The sequence below is a fragment of the Bos javanicus genome, chromosome 22 (genome assembly GCF_032452875.1).
Source record: "Bos javanicus breed banteng chromosome 22, ARS-OSU_banteng_1.0, whole genome shotgun sequence".
NCBI classification, from domain to species: domain Eukaryota; kingdom Metazoa; phylum Chordata; class Mammalia; order Artiodactyla; family Bovidae; genus Bos; species Bos javanicus.
Window position 1 is genome coordinate 10,972,379 of NC_083889.1, and position 18,022 is coordinate 10,990,400.

The window sequence follows — 18,022 nt, forward strand, 5'->3', positions numbered from 1 at the left end:
ATTCTTTGGCGCTCAGCTTTCTTTATGGCCCAACTCTCACATCTATATATGACTACTGGAAAAATCATAGCTTTGACTATATGGACTTTTGTCAGTAAAGTAACGTCTCTGCTTTTTAATATGCTCTCTAGGTTGGTCATAGCTTTTCTTCCGAGGAGCAAGCATCTTTTAATATCATGGCTGCAGTCACCATCTGCAGTGGTTTTGAAGCCCAAGAAAATAAAGTCTCTCACTGTTTCAATTGTTTCCCCATCTATTTGCCATGAAGTGATGGAACTGGATGCCATATCTTATTTTATATATATATATATATTTTTTTTTTTTTTTTTCTTGCAGAAGGAATCAGGTTAAAGTAACAGTAGTATCCTTAACTCATGGAAATAACACTCAAAAGAGTGGAAACAACTGGAGCATGCTGTGGCCCAGGACTCAGTGCCTGCTGGGAAGGCCCCCGTAGCCCGAGCCCAGGCCCCAGGAGCCACCACTGCACCCTGAGGCGCTAGTTTATCTGTTGTGTGGCCTTGCTCACTTGACAGATAATTTCTTAGAGCACGTCTTTCTGAATCAGGATTTTTGAATATCTGGTAGGCCAGCACAGTGTGGGTGTTTGATTTTTACTGAAAAGGGGCAGGCCAGGCACAGAACTTGACTTGGGGTTTGGGTGGCCGTGTTTGCACAATGGTAGCTAGTCTCAAGATTCAGTTGGTCAGGAATAACTTTGAAGTGTTGTGTAAGGGCTGCTCACGTCACTTCTTCACAGGAGTTTGACTTTTAGAAGAAGAGCACTTTGTCGCAGGAGTGCTGGGCGTGGCCATCCCATCTGTGTTCTCAGAGCTTTGAGGACTGTGCATGGAGGATCATGCCAAGGGGGTAGGCAGGGATTGAAGAGCTGGTTCTGAGTATTCTTTCCAGTTCCTCCTGCAGCCTTAGAGGGAGATGGTATTGCCTAAGGTAGAATCAACCAACCTAGGTTTGGAAAGCCCAGAAAAATCCATGCTGTGCATCCTTGACCTGCTCTAGTCATTCCCACCATCATCCTCAGGGCTCCAGGTCAGTGACGGCACTCATTGGAGAAGCAGGGTTCCTGGCACCCAGGACACAGCTCCTCTTCAAGCAAGGCTGGGGTGGAGGTCAGAGGGCAGGGCTGGGAGGTCAGAGGGCACAGAGGTCCAAGGTGAGCAGATTGGAGAGTCCAGGTACTCAGCGTCTGGAGGAATGTGCTGGGCCCTTTGCGTCTCTGCTCAGGGCCTTGTGTCGGCACAGACAACAGCGTCCACCCCTTTCCTTGGCAAAGCCTCACCTGCACACACCATACCTTGTACAGGGCTGTATTAGAGGCACTGAGATCAGTGAACTTGTCTTGGTGTTGAATAAACTATGTGATGAATACATTTTGAAGTGGAGAGAGGGGATCACTTTACCTGCAAGGTCACCTGGGCAGAGAAGCTTGAGGAGGGGTTTTGGAAGGTTCTGGAAAGCTGTGAAATGTGAAATGTCAGCTACACATCCCAGTGGAGCCTTGCTAGATTGGAGTTGCCACAATTGCCTGCTGAAGAGTGTGGTGCAGTAGGGAGGGGCCCTGAAGTGTGGAAGCATAGGACTGGATCCTGTTCCAGGTTGAAGGGGTTAACCAGAGTACAGACATTTCTGGACAGTCAGAACATGGCCTGTCCTCTCATCAGGAGTCTTGGGTACCAGTCAGGAGCCCCATGTGGTTGATTCCTTGCTCTAGAGCATCCCAAGGAGGCAGGTATAGACCCTGGGGTTTTAGGACCATCGGAGCCTGTGTGATGGTGCCTGCTGCCTGTGTGTCTCTGGTCCACAGACCTTGGAAGAGGCTGTCCCAGCTCAGGGAGCCGGGCTGGCCTCTGAATGATGCCAAGATACTGGCTGAGGCAAGGGTGCTGGTCAAAGGGCTTCCCCTGCTGGCCTTTGGTCTGGGGTGGGGTTGGGACCTTCCCAGATCCCAGAATGGTTGTGGTCTACCTCAGGAACCCTGGGGTCTGCTCCTGGCTCAGAGCTCACCAGCGGAGTTTGGGGATGTAGAGAAAGACAAGTTTTTCCGTCTGTTTTTGGAGCCCCTGTCACAAAAGAGACCTTGAGACTTCTTTCTTTAAAGCATGAAAGATTCCTACATAATTCCTACTCATGTGCTAAATTTATGAGGCTGAACTCCTGTGTCCTGCACCGGAGTTTCCTTCGGCTCATGTGAATTTCCTTTGTACGTTTCATTTGTCTAAGACTTAGGATTGGGTGTTTAACCCTAGAGTCGGTGGGTGGATGTGCTTTTTGCCAGACCTTCCACATTTAATATGACTGTTTGTTCCAGTTGGGGCATTCCGATCCTTCTTGCCATTGTGCTATTTGATATAAGATTTATTATTAATTTCTGTGATTTCTTGCCATCATACAGTTTGATGCAGGATCTGTTTATGACTTTGCATCAAGCCTTGCTCCCGGCCCTGGGTGCAAGATGTTGCTGAGAAGTTGCATTGCATCGTCACTGGGTTGCTTTCTGTCAGGGCTGTGAGTTCTCTTTGTAATAACAGGACAAGGCAGAAGGAACTGATTTAGCCCTCGCCTGGAAGAGGAGTAACTCCATTGACATTCCGTTGTAATTTAGCAGTTGGTTAATGGCCACTTACTGGAAAATGTTACCAGGCTCTGCGGTGAGTGTTGTTAGAAACTGAATTACTCTGTGTATTTCCCCTGAGCCCGTCCCCCGCTTCTCTTCCAGGACACACTCTGGGCCGCAGGAAGTGGCACTGTGTTGCAATCACAGCCTCATTGTTCCTTTGTATTATTTACTTTGTGTTTCAGAATGAACTATATTGCTTTTAATGGAAGCAGAGACTTGTCAGGAGCCTGGGGAGGCAGGGAGTGACATGGGGAAGGGGGTCACTGGGTTGTTTTACAGGGTAGCTTAGACCTGAAGGTGCCCGGGGGCCGCCCTGAGTCTATGTCCAGCCAAGTCAGTTTCACAGGTAATTAATCACTTAAGCTGGACATCATTCCATTTCCATGTCTTTACCCCTGTCATTATTTCAAATGGCTAGTCACCTTCTGGGTTTGGTATAACCACTCACTTTGCAAAACCTTTGATCAGTCATAGAGGTGAAAGAATGAGGGATTTCCCAGTCTGCCAAACTTGGGTAGAATCTGGCTTTGCCATTTACTAGCTGTGTGCCCTCGGAGGAGTCACTTAACCGCTCTGAGCCTCTGGGGCTTTCACTTGTTTACAAATGGCCCTATGCGTTCCCAGGGATGAGGGATTGATGAAATGATATGTGAGTACAGCTGGTACAGTGCCCAGAACCTGCTAAACTTAAAATGCCAAGGGAAATATGAAACAGTAGCAACAGAGTTCCCGTTTGTTGGGTTGGAGTATTGGGAGTTGAGGAAATGGCGGAGGAAGAGAACCCATTCGTGTGTTTTCTTCTGGCCTGGAGAGGTCTCCCCTTTTCCTTCCACACGAGGAGTTCAGAGTGATGCTGTCACCGTGCGCTGGGGCCGGTCCAGCAGGATGCCCTCTTCCTGCAGCGCCTGGGCTCTGAGGGCGGGAAGGCGTGGTGCCTCCAGCTGGAAGTAGTGTCTTTTTGGGAGGCTTCGTTGTCTCCCAGGGGACTCCACACTGCGATGGCCACATCATTCTGTTTCTGGGTCATGTTTTCAGCTCTTCCTTCCTCCTGGGGCTCCCCATCCTTTCTGGGCTGAATGAAGTAATTGTCACCAGCCTCCCACTTAATTACGGTGGCTGCCACTCCTCCTTTCCCACATACAAAGGAAGTCCGTCGGGGCACTTGGCAGCCTCACTACCTGATGGCCCCGGAGCCTGGATTTTTGAGGTCTGGTGGATTCCTGAGACTTTCCTTCTGCGCCCCAGTCTGCACGGCGTCCCTAGGCCCTGCCCACAGCCGCACGCGGGGCCGTGGCCAGCGCGCCGGGCTGCTCCACACACGCCTGGCACACACTGACGAGGCTGTGGTCTGCTTCTCTCCCTCCCCGCCCCTCTAGAGTACAAGAAGAAGTACGGAGAGGAGCACGGCTCCTGCCAGGCCGGGATAGCGGGCTTCTTCACCGAGGTGGGTATTGCTGTTTGGGCCGCTCTTCTCTCATGGGTGTTCATTTCTTGGCTAATGGGGGTTTCAGGGGCCCTTTGAGGTGAGTCTTCTGATCCCCCTGCACCCCCTGGTCCCATCCTTGATCTCTGTGTGAATTCTGGTCCTCACATCCAGGGAAGGATGTTGCCACTGGTGGGGGCACCTCCTGGCCAGAGGCCACGGGGCAGAGGGGGTGAGCTGGCCCATTTGGACCCCCGTTCGGATGGTTTCTCCAGGAGTCAGTTTGACTCTGAGACCTATGGAAGGAATTGATTCAAGGGGGTGGGAGAGAGACAACGCCCAGTTAAGTTTATGTCTTCTTGCCAGCAGGTGTGAGGCTACATTAAGCATCCAGACATCACCTCCTAGCAATCCTTCTCCTTAGAGGAGAGACTCAGTTTTTCTGCACAGCCCCAACCACCCCCTTTCCCAGTTTCTGAAGGACCATGACTTCGGATTCTTATGATCTGTTCTGTCGGACCATGACCTTTGGCTGGTGGCCCCTGTTTAGGGGACTATTTTCTCATGTGATTCTCACCCACTGTCTGTCTACTCTTCACATCAGCTCCTCATTTCTCGTTTTTATGGTGGTCTGCCACGGGAAAAGTTCTATGCCAGGCTCTGTAAGTGGCCCCATCATCCAGCTAGCTGCTCAGGCCAAAAAAAAAATGTACTTTTTACTTTACTTCTAATCATACACAGTCTTATTGTTTTAACCTCCAGAGTACATCCCAGATATGACAGCTTTAATCACCACTGTCATCACCCTTCAGAAGAGCCATGGTCATTGGCTGGAGATACACTGGCCCCGAATTTGTCTCCTTGTATCCATGCTTTTTTTTTTTTTTGGTAGTAAAATACACATCACAGCTTCCCAGATAGCGCTAGTGGTAAAGAACCTGCCTGCCAACACAGGAGATATTAGAGATGCAGGTTTGATCCCTGGGTTGGGAAGATCCCCTGGAGGAGGGCAAGGCAACCCACTCCAGTATTCTTGCCTGGAGAATCCTATGGACAGAGGAGCCTGGTGGGCTACAGTGGGGTCACAAAGAGTCGGACTCAGCTGAAGAGACTTAACAGACACATGGTTCCTTTACAGACAGTGAACATTCATCTTTGGTCAGATCTAACAATCTTTTTCTTTCTGGATTCTAGACCTCTCTGTTAGGAAGGTCATCCCCATCTTAAGAGTGTGAAATGGTCACCTGTAGTTTGTTATGCCACTTTTATAGATTAAAAAATATATCTTTAATCCATCTTGGATTTATGTTTGCAAATATTATATGAGGGAAATGAACATTGTTTTCTTAAGTGTGTGGTTGGTTGTTCTGATACTGGTTTGTTAAATAGTTTCTTTATCCTCGTTGGTTTGAAATACCATCCTGCTGTAGGCCAAGGTCACCGTCTTCCATCTCAGTGAGCATTTAGGTGGTGCAATTTCTGTGGCTGTTATTCCTCCAGTGAGATCTAGTGAGAACGACTCAACCCAATCGGCAACAGGGAACTGCTGTAAATTTGCAAGCAGGTGACAGACACGGTAGTGGCCGTGCTGTAAGAAAGGCTGTTTGGGCAGGTCTTGTGCCCAGGAGTCTGGAAGTGGGGCAGCCTGGAGGGAGGCCAGGTTGAAGGCTGTGATGTGGTCCTGCCACAAAATGACAGGGCAGCTTGGGGAGGGGGATGCTTCAGGAATCAAAAGGATGACAGCAGTCAGAGAATGTGAAGGCAGTGTCAGTGGGCTGGGCAAGAAGAGGACTGTGGGGTGGAGGAAGGAGGTTTTATGCCAGGATTCTGGGGAATGGTGGTACCAGTGGAAAGAGGGCTGCCCAAGAAAGAACCCACTGGAAGAGGCAAACCACGGGGTCTGCCTTAGACATGTGCCATGTGAGGTAATGGCATGGGATGGCCACACGAATGTTTTTAGAACGTAGCCTCAATGTGACCAATCCTAGTATGTTTCTGAGGGGACTAGATATGCTTCCCTGGTGGCTCAGATGATAAAGAATCTTCCTGTAGTGCAGGAGACCTGGGTTTGATCCCTGGATTGGGATGACCCCCTGGAGGAGGGCATGGCAACCCACTCGAGGATTCTTGCCTGGAGAATTCCACAGACACAGGAACCTGGTGGGCTACAGTCCATGGAGTGACAAAGACTCAGACACAATTGAATGACTAAGCACAGCACACAGGTGTGCTTAGCATGGGTCTGGGGTTGGGGGGCTCTGGGTGTATGTGTGTATGTGTGTATGTGTGTAGAATACCTCCTTTAGACAGTGGGAAGAGAAAGTCAAGTCATTGCAGAAATGAGAATTCATCAGAGATGGTGGTGGGGAGCTAGGGGGGAGGAGGAGTCCTGGGGAGCAGGTATCTCCAGCTGGAGAGTAAAGAAGGATGAGGACACTGGGGCTGGGGGGTGAAGAGGAGGAAGTTCAGGGGTGCAGAGGGTAAGCAGGGGGCCGTGCCAGCCCGGGTTCCCAGAGGAACCAGAGGACCTGTTGGGATCCCAGGCCCTGGGCTCCAGAGCCCAAGGGAAGCGTGGTTGGGGAGCAGTGGCGCTGGTGTGTGGAGCGCTGCAGGCGGGCAGGGTCTGGAGGGCTCAGTCCTGACCTGGCCACGCCATCTCTAGCCACAGGGGCCCTTGGCCTTTGGTTCAGTTCCCAGGCTTTTGCACTCCCTAAACAGGAGGTCTTTGAACTCCCGGACTCTCTTGTTTCTGGAACTTCGGCTGTTGGAGGCCAGGCAGGAAATGCGGTTGAAGGGGTCAGGCAGCCCTGCACCCCTCTCCTGCCCTCCCGCTGACCTTGTCACTTGGGTTTGCCTTCACTGGGAGCTGGGCCTTCCCTGCACAGGATGGGCAGCTGCCTCCCAAGCTGGATGTGCTTCTGTGGCCTTCCGGTCATGGCCCTGTTGTCCCAAACTTCTTGGGCCCAAGGCGACTGCTTGTCTTGAAGATCAGTGACCCTGGTTATCAAAGCTGTTTGAGCTGTGGACACATAAATTTTAGCCCAGCGTTGAGGACAAGAAGAGAACTTTCAGGAACATGTTTATTTTTGCAGCCTAGGATAACAGAGATAGATACTTCTAAGCAGTGTGAGAAGACAGCCCAGCCCCGCCAGCGTTGGGACACCACCATGAGAACCTGGGGACATTTGGGTAGAAATTAGTTCGACATAGACTTTTGTCACAGATCCTGAGGACTCTTTTGCCTCCCTGCCTGTGCCGATCTGCAGGGCACCGAGAAATGCCCGCAGCTTAAATCTTGGGTAGCTCCAGGTACCTGGGAAGTTCTGCCCTTTGTGGAAAGGCCCATGCTGATTATTGATGGGATTTTGGCAGGGGTGACCTTGGACTTTTGGAGGAGCGCATACTTCTGTGTGTTACATTTGTGCTGGCTATTTCCTGGGTGGTGAGGAGCCAAGCATTGATCACATTTTCCTGGCACTTGTGGGCAGGGGCAAAAGGGCCCAGGCTGCACCCACGGCGGATGGAAAAAGCCAAATAGGAGGGAGTCCCACAGAGACACTGTTTTCCTACCCCCAGCCCTGAGGGTCTCAGGCTGGGCCTCAGTTTATCTATTAATAATTTGAACTGCAGAGAGAAGGGGGGCATGAACACTAAGAGGAAAGGGGGAAAAAACACAAACGCTTTTCGTTTTAAATGTTTTTGAGGGGAGAGATGGCTTTGTCTTATCCTCTTTATAATGTTTGAAAGAGAGGATGCAGTTCAATGTACATTTCTTAACTTTTTCCCTGGATTGATCTGAATTATCAGAAAGCAGCACCTCCACTGCCTGGTGCCTGAAGAGCCTTTCAGATCTCTGGTGATGCTCAGAGCTTTGGTCCAGGAAAGGCTGCCGGTGGGGAAAGCTCTACACTGTGTGTGCAGCTGGCACTGGGGATACTGCTCATTATGACCCTCTGTGCTCCCGGTGTTTGGGCACTGATTACGGATTTCTTCCTGAGCTCAAGGCCAAGGAGAAAGTCTCTCTGCTCTGATGATCATTTGTCTTTCTCATGTCCCTGCTAGTACTTGGGCAGTCCCTTACAGAGAACAGATAAGTAAAAGGAGAATGAACGAATGAGTGAGTGCACTGCTTGTGTTTTCCTAGAGATGTATCCTAAGTGCAGAAAGTGATATATTTTTATAAAACAGTGAGATACCCTGAAAGTGAAAGTGTGAAAGTGTTAGTCACTCAGTTGTGTCCGACTCTTTGTGACCCCATGGACAATGGCCCTCCAGGCTCCTCTGTCCATGGGATTTCCCAGGCAAGAATACCGGAATGGGTTGCCATTCCCTTCTCCAGGGGATCTTCCTGACCCAGGGATCAAACCCAGGTCTCTCGCATTGCAGGCAGATTCTTTACCATCTCAGCCACCAGGGTAGCCCAGATAGGATCTTAGAACCTTAAAATGAAGTGCTTCTCAATGGTCATTCTTAGTCAACACCTTCCTGAATTATCAAGAGCAAACCGTTCAGGCTGGAGTCTAGTGGCCTTCTTTCCAGTGATGCTCACATGCTGCTTTGTTAAAGCTGTTACCCAAATTGACCACGAAACACGTGTTGCTTAAAATATTGTCCTGCTGCTGCTGCCACACACATGCTCTTCTTTCTGCCTTCTCTGTCCTCCTCTCTCTGCTGTTCTATTTAGATGGCTCTGGCTTTTTTCAGACATTTACTCTTGGAATTCAGTGTCACTTTATGAATTGCCATCAGAAACTCAGACCTCTTTGGGCAGGATCTAGCCTCTGAGAACTCGTTGGAAACCAGCAGCTTCAGCTCTGCAGGGAAGGGTCAGCCAGGAATGATGTTTCTGAAGCATAAGAGTGTAAGAGGGTGGGTGGGTGCGTGTTAGCCACGAGCGGTGTGACCTGTGCAGCGTCTGGCGTCTCCATGAGCCTGGAAGGCCCATACCTGTCTTTATTGTAATCCTTTAGGACAGAGTATTTTCTAAAGTATTTTGTACATTTCCATGTTGTCTTACCCAGGGAATGTTGTGGAAAGGGACTTGAATGATATTTGGACCTGGTATAAGCTTTCTTACCTAGTAAAAGATGCTTAATAAATATTGTTGAATGAAAAGTCAATGATTTGGTTTGAAGAATAATTTTTATTATTTCTTATTATGGTGTAGATACTTTAGAAAATATAATAAAAGAGAAAGGATTTCCTATAGGGGAAGGAAAGACTTAATGATGTCTTTCTCTGTCAGACTTATCTCATTAGCATAATGGCCTCTGTTGCAACCAATGGCAAAATTTTGTCCTTTTTTATGACTATATTCCATTGTCTGTATGTACCACATCTTCTTTACCCATTCATCTGTTGATAGACATTTAGGTTGCTTCCATATCTTAGCAGTTGTCAATAATATAAATGTGAATTTTTTGTGTTGCTCATAAAGAAAGTTCTGGTGGGGCATCTTTAGTTTATTATGAGTTCCTTGTGATTGTGGATCTCACCACACTCCTCTATCCCCTCTTCAGTTTCCTTCCCTTTTCACCTTTGGGTTTCTCTTTCGTAGGAGCTGGTGGTGATGGGCGCCCCAGGCTCATTTTATTGGTCTGGGACAGTCAAAGTGCTGAACCTCACGGACAACACCTATTTCAAACTGAATGATGAAGTGATCATGAACAGGAGGTACACCTACCTGGGTGAGTAGCTCAGGGGGATGACAGGTAGGAAAGGGGAAGTGGGAGAGACTGCCACCAAGCTTGCCAGTGACCGCTTTCCTGGTGGGAAGCAGAGTTCCTTGGCTTTTGCATCTATTGTTCTAGTTAGTTGCACTTTTAACCAGGATACCTCAACATTGAGCCACACACACAGAAGGCAGATAGGAGAACAAAAGAGGGGATTGAATTTAAACTGTGTGATTTCATTACAAAGCTGACAGTTGAACCTCCAAAGAAGCAAACATTTTCTTTTCTTATTGTAGCAAATGCTTGGGTTCAGATGATTAGATACAAGATGAATGCAAGAGAATTCTGGTTTTCTAGGACTTTCCTGTAGTGAGGTCTCTGCTTCCTGGTCATAAGACTGGTTGCAGATAGAAATAATAAGAACCAGACATGAGCATGACAGATGGCACCCCAATCCTAAAGTTTAATTAAAGGCTCAGAAAAACTTTTCTTGTTTCTCAATCCTTTTAATCCTCTGGAAAGAAAATATACACAACTTACGTGAGCAGCCACCAAGCCAGAATGACCTGGGACAAGCCCATGCTTATTAGAGAACAGAGAGGGGCTGTCTTTGCTTGTGTATTAGACAATTTGACATGCCTGTTTTCTTTAATTCAGGCCCTAAATGTTGCAATTCTGGGCTGAAAATGAAGCTAAATTTAGCAAGACCTAATGATGAGAAAACAACATTCTTTCACTTATTACACTTATTTCAAATCTGGGGGAGCCCCTTACCGCCGTTTGCATAGAGATTCACTTGTGAGTTGACAGGAGGAACTCGCTGACTTGCCTTTTCCCCTTCTAACTACAAGTTTTTTAGCCAGTAACACAGGCTCTGAGACCTTTACTCAGAGTCTCTGAGACGTTGATTGTTCTATGCTCCCAGCTCGTTAATGCTCTCATTTATTGAAGACTTACTCCATGTCATGTCAGGCTCTGCATATTATTTCTTTTAATTCCTGGAACAATCTTATGAGGCAGACGTTATTTATAGGAAAAGAAGCCGAGGTGAAGAAGTCATATAATCTGCCGAGGTCCCATGGTTCATCAGTAGTAGAGCGGGGGTTGAGCCTGTACTTTCTGAGCCCAGAGTCTGGGCGCTCAGCAGACAGCACAGTCCAGTGGTGTGGCCTCTCCCTGGGACTGGGAGCTCCTTGAGGAGGGGAGTTGGCTGACATTTCCAGGTCTTGGTGTAGTGCCTGGGGCAGCGCACGTTTATTAGATGAGAGAATGACGAGAAAGCAGGAGGGAGCCCAGTTTGGACATGGCCTTCGGGTCAAGGTTAGCCCCTCTGAGCCCTGGGGCCTGTGGCTCTTCCCTGTGTGTCCGTCAGAGGCCCTCATGCTTCAGAAGCTCGTGCACACAGGGTCACATGAAGCTCTGCGGGCACTCATCATGCTGTTAGGGAATATGAACCTCCAGCCTGAGAGAAATCAGTCACCTGGCGAGTGAGAATTGATCATAATATGACATTACACAAAATGCAAGCATCTTATGATCATAGCACTAGGGTTTGCGGCTAAGGAAAAGGTTTGGAGAATACGTGGCAACCTGTACAGGGTTTCTGCTGCAACAGGGCTCTCAGAAAACAGGAGACGCTAAGACCAAGCCCAGACAACTTTTACCTTTACTTCTAGATTCCTTTTGCCTCCAGATTCTTTGCTCAGCTATCCGTCTATCCACCCTCCAACTGTAAGCGTTTTTCTCCCTTTTCTTAGGAAGGGATGTGTGTAACGGCTCATGACAGGAGCTTGGGAGACACACAGATTGGATCTGAATCTTGCTGAGTAATCTCGGACACGTTGCTTACCCACGTTTAGTCTCCGTGCCCATATCTGTGAAATGAAAGAAATAATCATATCTTCCTCATAGAGTTGGGAGATTAGAGGCAGTGGCATCTGAAGACCTGTGTAAGAATTTCACAACAGTTTTATTCACAATAAAGTTGAAATAACAGGAAGCAACTCAAGTGCCCAGCTTTAGGAGAATAAAGACGTTATGACATAGTCATACAAGAGAACATACTCAACCATAAAAAGAAACTGCCACTGTACTCAGCAGCATGTGCTAAACCTCACAGATGTTATGGGTTTTTTAAAAAAATAATTATTTTTATTTATTTGGCTGTGCTTGGTCTTAGTTGTGTGCAAACTCTTCACTGTGGCCTGCGAATCTTAGTTGCGGCATGTGGGGTCTAGTTCCCTGACCGGGGTTCGAGCCTGGGCCCCCTGCATTGGGAATGTGGCATCTCAGCCAACAGGCCATCAGGGAAGTCTGCAGATGTTATATTGAGTGATGTTTAGAACAGGCACAGTAATGCATGGTGATGGAAATCAGAATGGGGTAGTGATTGGGAGAAGGAAAGAGGGAACCTTCTGGGCTTATGATTCTGTGGTTATAGTCACTCTGGGTGGTGACTGCATGGTTATGTCCATGTGTCCACACTTATTAAATTCTACACGTCAGATGTGTGTAATTTACTGTATGAGGATTATATTTCAGAAAGGAGCAACGACAACAAAAAAACAGATGTAGAATGTTTGGCATAGCACCTGTTCAAAAGAGGACACTCAGAAAACACTCTTTCCTGCCCTGGGTCCTTGTGAATGTGTCTTTTTGTGAGATGAGCCATTCCACAGTGAGAAGGCTGACAGCTGCCATTTGTTCCGGGGGCTTCCCGGCTCAGTGGTAAAGAATCTTCCTGCCAGTACAGGAGACACAGGAGACTCAGATTTGATCCTTGGGTCAGGAAGACCCCTTGGAGGAGAAATGGCAACCCAGCCCAGTATTCTTGCCTGGAGAATCCCATGGACAGAGGAACCTGGCGGGCTACAGTCCATGGGGTCACAAAGAGTCAGACATGACTTAGCGACTGAGCACATGTGCAATTTATGTTCCAAGAATAACTGGATCATAATTGTCCAGATAAAAGATGCTTGAGAGACACTGTCTTCTGATGGGTCTTTTTCTTCTTTCTCAAGCTCATCCTTGGTTTCTGTCCTTTGCAGGCTATGCAGTTACTGCCGGCCACTTTTCTCACGTGTCCTCCACTGATGTGGTAGGAGGTGCCCCGCAGGATGAAGGCATCGGGAAGGTGAGGAGGAAAGTGTGTGAACTAGCATGGGGTCAGGAGGGGAAGCGCACTGCCTCTTTTCAGAGATTTGTCAGCTCATGTTGATGTGAACATGCTGCTGGATAATGATGAAATATTGAATCACCTGTCTTCACTCAGCCTCTTTTGAGAATTTAATTTGAAAGCTTCTTCAGAGTGTTCTTCTAGACCTCTGTGTCTTCTACACGTTGTCATCTGAGAATGTTTTACATGACTGACTCTGTATTATTTGAGGAATGATTAAGATTGACCCCTGGCATCATGGCATCCTCCAAAGTAATGGTACCTAGCGCTGCCCAACCCCAAACCCTCCCCTTCCCCAAACCCTTTCCAAATTTGACTTAATGGAGCCACATCTAGTCCCAGATATCTTTGGGGATTTCTTTATTTTTAGGCCTAGATTCTCATATTTTTTGTTTCTCTCCAATGTTTTAGAACAAGATTGGTTCAGCCCAGAAGGTAGAGTGGGAATATATGGGTGTGTTTCCCTAAATTGTCTGTCCAGAGTGTAGACAAGACTCCACAAATATAGGGCAGTCAGAATCCCTTTGGGAATCATGGCATCTGTGGGGCCTGGGATATGGAGAACTGTGCTTGTTGGATCTTTAGCTCCAGGCTTAAGGAAATCCAGTTGAGTCTGTCTAGAATGAGTCAGGAATCTGCATTTTAACGAGCTCTGTAGTTGTCCTATAGGTAAGACTGAACAGAGGAATGGTCTTTAGTCTGAATCCGTAGGGGTGGACACATGATAGAATCTGATTGTATCTCCATGGACTTGGAAAAGTGGATTCTGGAGAGGCCCAGGTGGACTGAGACCACTGTTAACTGGAGCCTTCAGCTAGGATGTCAGTCTGATCAGCAGATGAGGCGTGACTGCTGGTCTTGAGGGTTATTTTCCGGATCCTCCTTGGCAGGAGTTAGAAGTTGCCGCTCATGTTTCTGGGGCATGTGCCCCAGTCCCTGTTGACACAGATGTCATTTTCCTTGCAAATGAAGTCAGATAAAAATCCAGGGCCTGAGTACAGGGGAGGTGGACAAATGAGCTCTGATAACTTCAAGCAAGGCGTAGGTCTTTCTGAGCCACATGAATTTCTCTACATGGTAGAGGAACAGAGCCAAGAGCTGTCCTCATATGGATAATCTCTTCTGGGAGGAGCTGCGTGTGACCAGGCATCTCTGTAGCATTGGCAAACGTGCCTGCCTCCCAGTTCACAGTGATGTGGATGCCTTAGTGCTGACAACCTCTTTTTTTTTTAATCACCAATTGATTTTAAATCACCAGTTGGTTTTAAATCACCAGTCAAGAAAACGTGATCTGATTGTATTGTCTTTTCTTCAGATGGCTGGGAAAACTGTGTAGTCCCTGTCAAGTCTTAGGATGAGAGTGGTACTTTAAACTGATAGAACCAGACAGAGGGCATCGTGGATCTAGTTAACAAAGACAAACATGAAGCTGCTGCTTTCAGCCAGAGCACATGAGAGGCACTGGGAAACTGTCATAGTTAGCAAAGCTGGTGATCGTTCCATATTCCCAGGCATGGGAACTGGTACACACTTGCTTCCTGAGGACCCCAAGATGGATCTCTGGCCTCCAGGATCTTGCTGGTCATCATTTCTGGTGTCAGGGCAAGAAAGCATTTGCAGTAAGATGGTGATTCCTTACCCCACGGGAGGCTCCCCAACACTGATTCTCATGGGACATTTGCTCTTCCTTTAAGATGCCACTTGGAGAAAAACTTACATACTCATGTCATTTAGGAAGTTCTGTGCAAATAGTCCCCGCTGTGGTGGAGATTTACGGTGTACATGCTGATGCTAAAGGCTCTGAAAGGTCCCCAGTAAAGGAATTTGTTTAATTCTGTCATTTTCCAAACCAAACTCATATTTATCCAAGCAGATCTCATGAAACTAATGTTCTGTGGAACTACTTTGGAAAACTGCTTTGTCTAAAATTCTCCCATCTACCCCTCTGTCTTACAAAATTGGCCCTCCGTATCTGTATTTCCACACCTGTGGTTTCAACCAACCGTGAATGAAAATAGGAAAAAAAAAAATCTAGGAATTTCCAAAAAGCAAAACTTGAATTTGCTGTACAAATGTATTTATACATTGTATTTGCAACTATTTACATAGTATTTATATTGTATTAGATACTCTAGGTAATGTAGAGATGACTACATGGTTATATGCGAACACTATGCTGTTTTACATACAAGGCTTGAGCATCTATGGATTTTGGTATCCCAGGGGTTCTGGACCCCATTTACTGCAGACACCAAGGGCTGACTTTATTGTGACACCTGCTAAGGCCCTAACTAACTGGAGTGAAGGAAATGTTTCAAGGAAGAAAATATTTCTCCCAGGAGTTGATTTTTTGGTAGCAATTTGGAAGCTCCTCGGGTCTTACTAGGCACAGCCTCCGTAGATGATGTGGTTCAGGAGGCATGGGGGTGATTTCTGCCTCAGGATTAAAGGATACTTTCTTTGTAAAGTTGGTAAAATAACTTGTCATCAGCTAGTGTAGGCAAACTTGTGTGTCTGTTCAGGCATTTAAGTAGGACCCCCAGGAGAATGCTGATAAATACCTGGTCATTGCTCACTTCTTACCTGGATTCTTTTTCCTTCCATAGGTTTATATTTTTAGAGCTGACCGAAGATCAGGCACCTTAATTAAGATTTTTCAAGCTTCAGGTAAAAAGGTGAGATCCTTGGGATTAGTGTCTTTTTGTTTGTTTATGAGGTGTCATCATGTCGGAATCAGTTCTTATTTAGAAAGTTGGCTTAAAGGCCTGTTTGTGCCCTGCGTTTACATGTTGGTTCTACTGCATGTTGGAGCCTTGACTTTCTCGGTATCGTGTGTGACCTGCAGAATCCTGGATTCATGCGTGTTGTAGAGACAGGTAGCAGGATGAGTTTGTACATGACCAAGTTATAGCACAGAAGTCTTAAAGGTTGTCCATGGTTCAGATACTCCTCAGAAAGACTGTGTGCCCTGTTTCTCTCTGCCTTTATCTCTCTGCCTCTCTGTCCCTCTCTGTCTGCCTTTCTCCCAACTCCAGAAAGATCAGGCATTGTTGAGTACAGATATATGACCGATTATCTTCAGAGGAGGCCTGCACACAAGTGGTTCTCCCTCTCCCTTATCTCATCAACCCAAAGCTGCCCCTCCTTCTCACATCCCGAGCCCTCTGCCCTCATTGCCATAGGGACCGTTGCCCCACAAAAACCAAGCAAAGATCACTCGGTTCCTTTTAGGACTTTGAAATAGAAATAGCTGGGGAAGGCTGCCCTGAAATTAGTTCTGGCAAGGTTTATCTGCCTGTGTCATCATGTTATCCTTACCCTCTTGCTAATTCCCTCCCCATTTCCAGTAAGTTTCCATTATATTGTACCATGTTCTGAAATTAAGCCAGGTAGAGATTCCTTTGATCAACAAGTACCATTTTTCATGGGCTTATCAGTGGTGCACACCTTAGCCTGGCTTCGGCTGGCAGGATTGTTTGGTGAGACCGGCTGCACTAAGAGGAGGCAAGTTCAGGCAGGGAGTGAAGGGGGTGATTTGGAGGCTTGTCTTGGTGGAGGCCTTAGTGAGCTCTGGGAAGAAGCACAGAATACCTGGGACTTGGGAGGGAGATTCGAGGAGATAGGTAGAATCACCCTTTGACATTCCTATCATTACCCTAAGAAAAGTCGGGGGTGGGGGGCGGCACGTGGAAAATGATTGTTTCCTTCCTGGGTGGGCCGCGTGCCCCAGTTCCGGTCCTGCTGTGTCACACCTGCCTCCTGCCAGCCTGGCACCATCGTGTATTGTTCTGCTGGGGAATCACATTCTGAGTTCCAAAAGTCCCACTCACAAGTAGAGCTTTTTTTTTTTATTTGCAGTTTTAACAGCCTTCATGTGTATTCTTAGTATATAACTGTCATAACCTTTTCAATAAAACGTACATCACCCGACCCAGTTCTGCGAGCTTTTCCCTGAGAGCAGCACTGCCTTCCCCCGGGAACTATGCTGGCCTGTGTTATTTTAACATTTCCAAAACCCCAAAGCAACAACACTGGAAAAAGTCTGTGAGTGATTCTGCAAAAAAAAAAAAAAGGATTTCCAAGCACCTCTAAAGTTAGAAAAGAAATAACCCCCATGCCGTTTCTGAGAAAAAGAGTTCCAAAGAGCAAGTAGGGGTAAATGTAGCCTAACATTTTAGTTCTTTCTCCAAAAAAAATCAGTGGGTGAGTTTTCCTGTGGAAAACCCTCCCTCCCTTTCCTCCCCTTCCAGTATGCTGGGCTTGAAAGCATGAAATTAAGGATTCCTTCTCCCCCCACACCCTGCCCCAGCTTTATTGAATGTAATTGATATATACACTTTAAAGGTGTACAGCATGACTTGATACACATATATATTGTGAAATGATGATCACATTGAGATTTGTTAGCACGTCTGTCACCTTACATAACTACTATCTTTTAAGGACTCTTTAAAGTGAATTGTGGGCCTTGAACCCCCTGTCACCCCATTTTTAGAGTGTCTTCAGATTCAGCGGTCACTGTGCCTCCCCTCTGCTCCCTGTGTCCCCACCTCCGCTGCCTGCCTCCAGGACAGACCCAGCTGATGCTGGTCGTCCTGGTGGAACCAGCCGTCCATAATTGTGCCCTTTCTCTTTCTCAGAACCCTCCTGGTTTGCATGATAGCTGTCATGGCCGCCCATCTCTGCCTGAGTTGTGGGCAGGTTTTGGGGAGCAGATTTGAGAGTGGTGGCATGACAGGGAATCTTCCTGAGGATGTGATGATTTGGGTTCCAGCACAGACCAGCCTGCAGATCAGCTCGAGTGTCCTCATTCTGACACAGCGGGGCTTCCTGAGGAGGGGACCAAGGGCCAGCTGTCTCCCCTCCCAGCTTCAGAGCTGCTGTTCATTTTCTTCCAGGCTCTTCTCGCCCTCTCCTTGAATTGTGGTGGCATCCGTCTTTCATTGTGCCCTCTTGTTTCACCATCTTCCAGCTTTACCCCCGTCATCATCTTGCTGATTTTGAAATAGACCATTACTCCCTTTAGATGTCTTATTCTGCTTTTGTCAAAAGAAATGAGAAATTCTTGTCCCTCTGACTTCTCCATTATTACAGCGGGAAAGGACATGACCCCA

At 47.4% G+C, this 18,022-nt stretch overlaps 1 protein-coding gene across 1 annotated transcript in view; it reads left to right on the forward strand.

Annotated features, from left to right (window-relative positions):
• Positions 1-18,022, forward strand: part of ITGA9 (integrin subunit alpha 9) — a 364,229-nt gene that overhangs the window by 43,960 nt on the left and 302,247 nt on the right. Inside the window, exons 5-8 of the mRNA XM_061395904.1 lie at positions 4,015-4,082; positions 9,619-9,748; positions 12,781-12,866; positions 15,515-15,583. Of these exons, the coding sequence (XP_061251888.1) occupies positions 4,015-4,082; positions 9,619-9,748; positions 12,781-12,866; positions 15,515-15,583 (353 nt within the window). The remainder of the gene's footprint in view (positions 1-4,014; positions 4,083-9,618; positions 9,749-12,780; positions 12,867-15,514; positions 15,584-18,022) is intronic.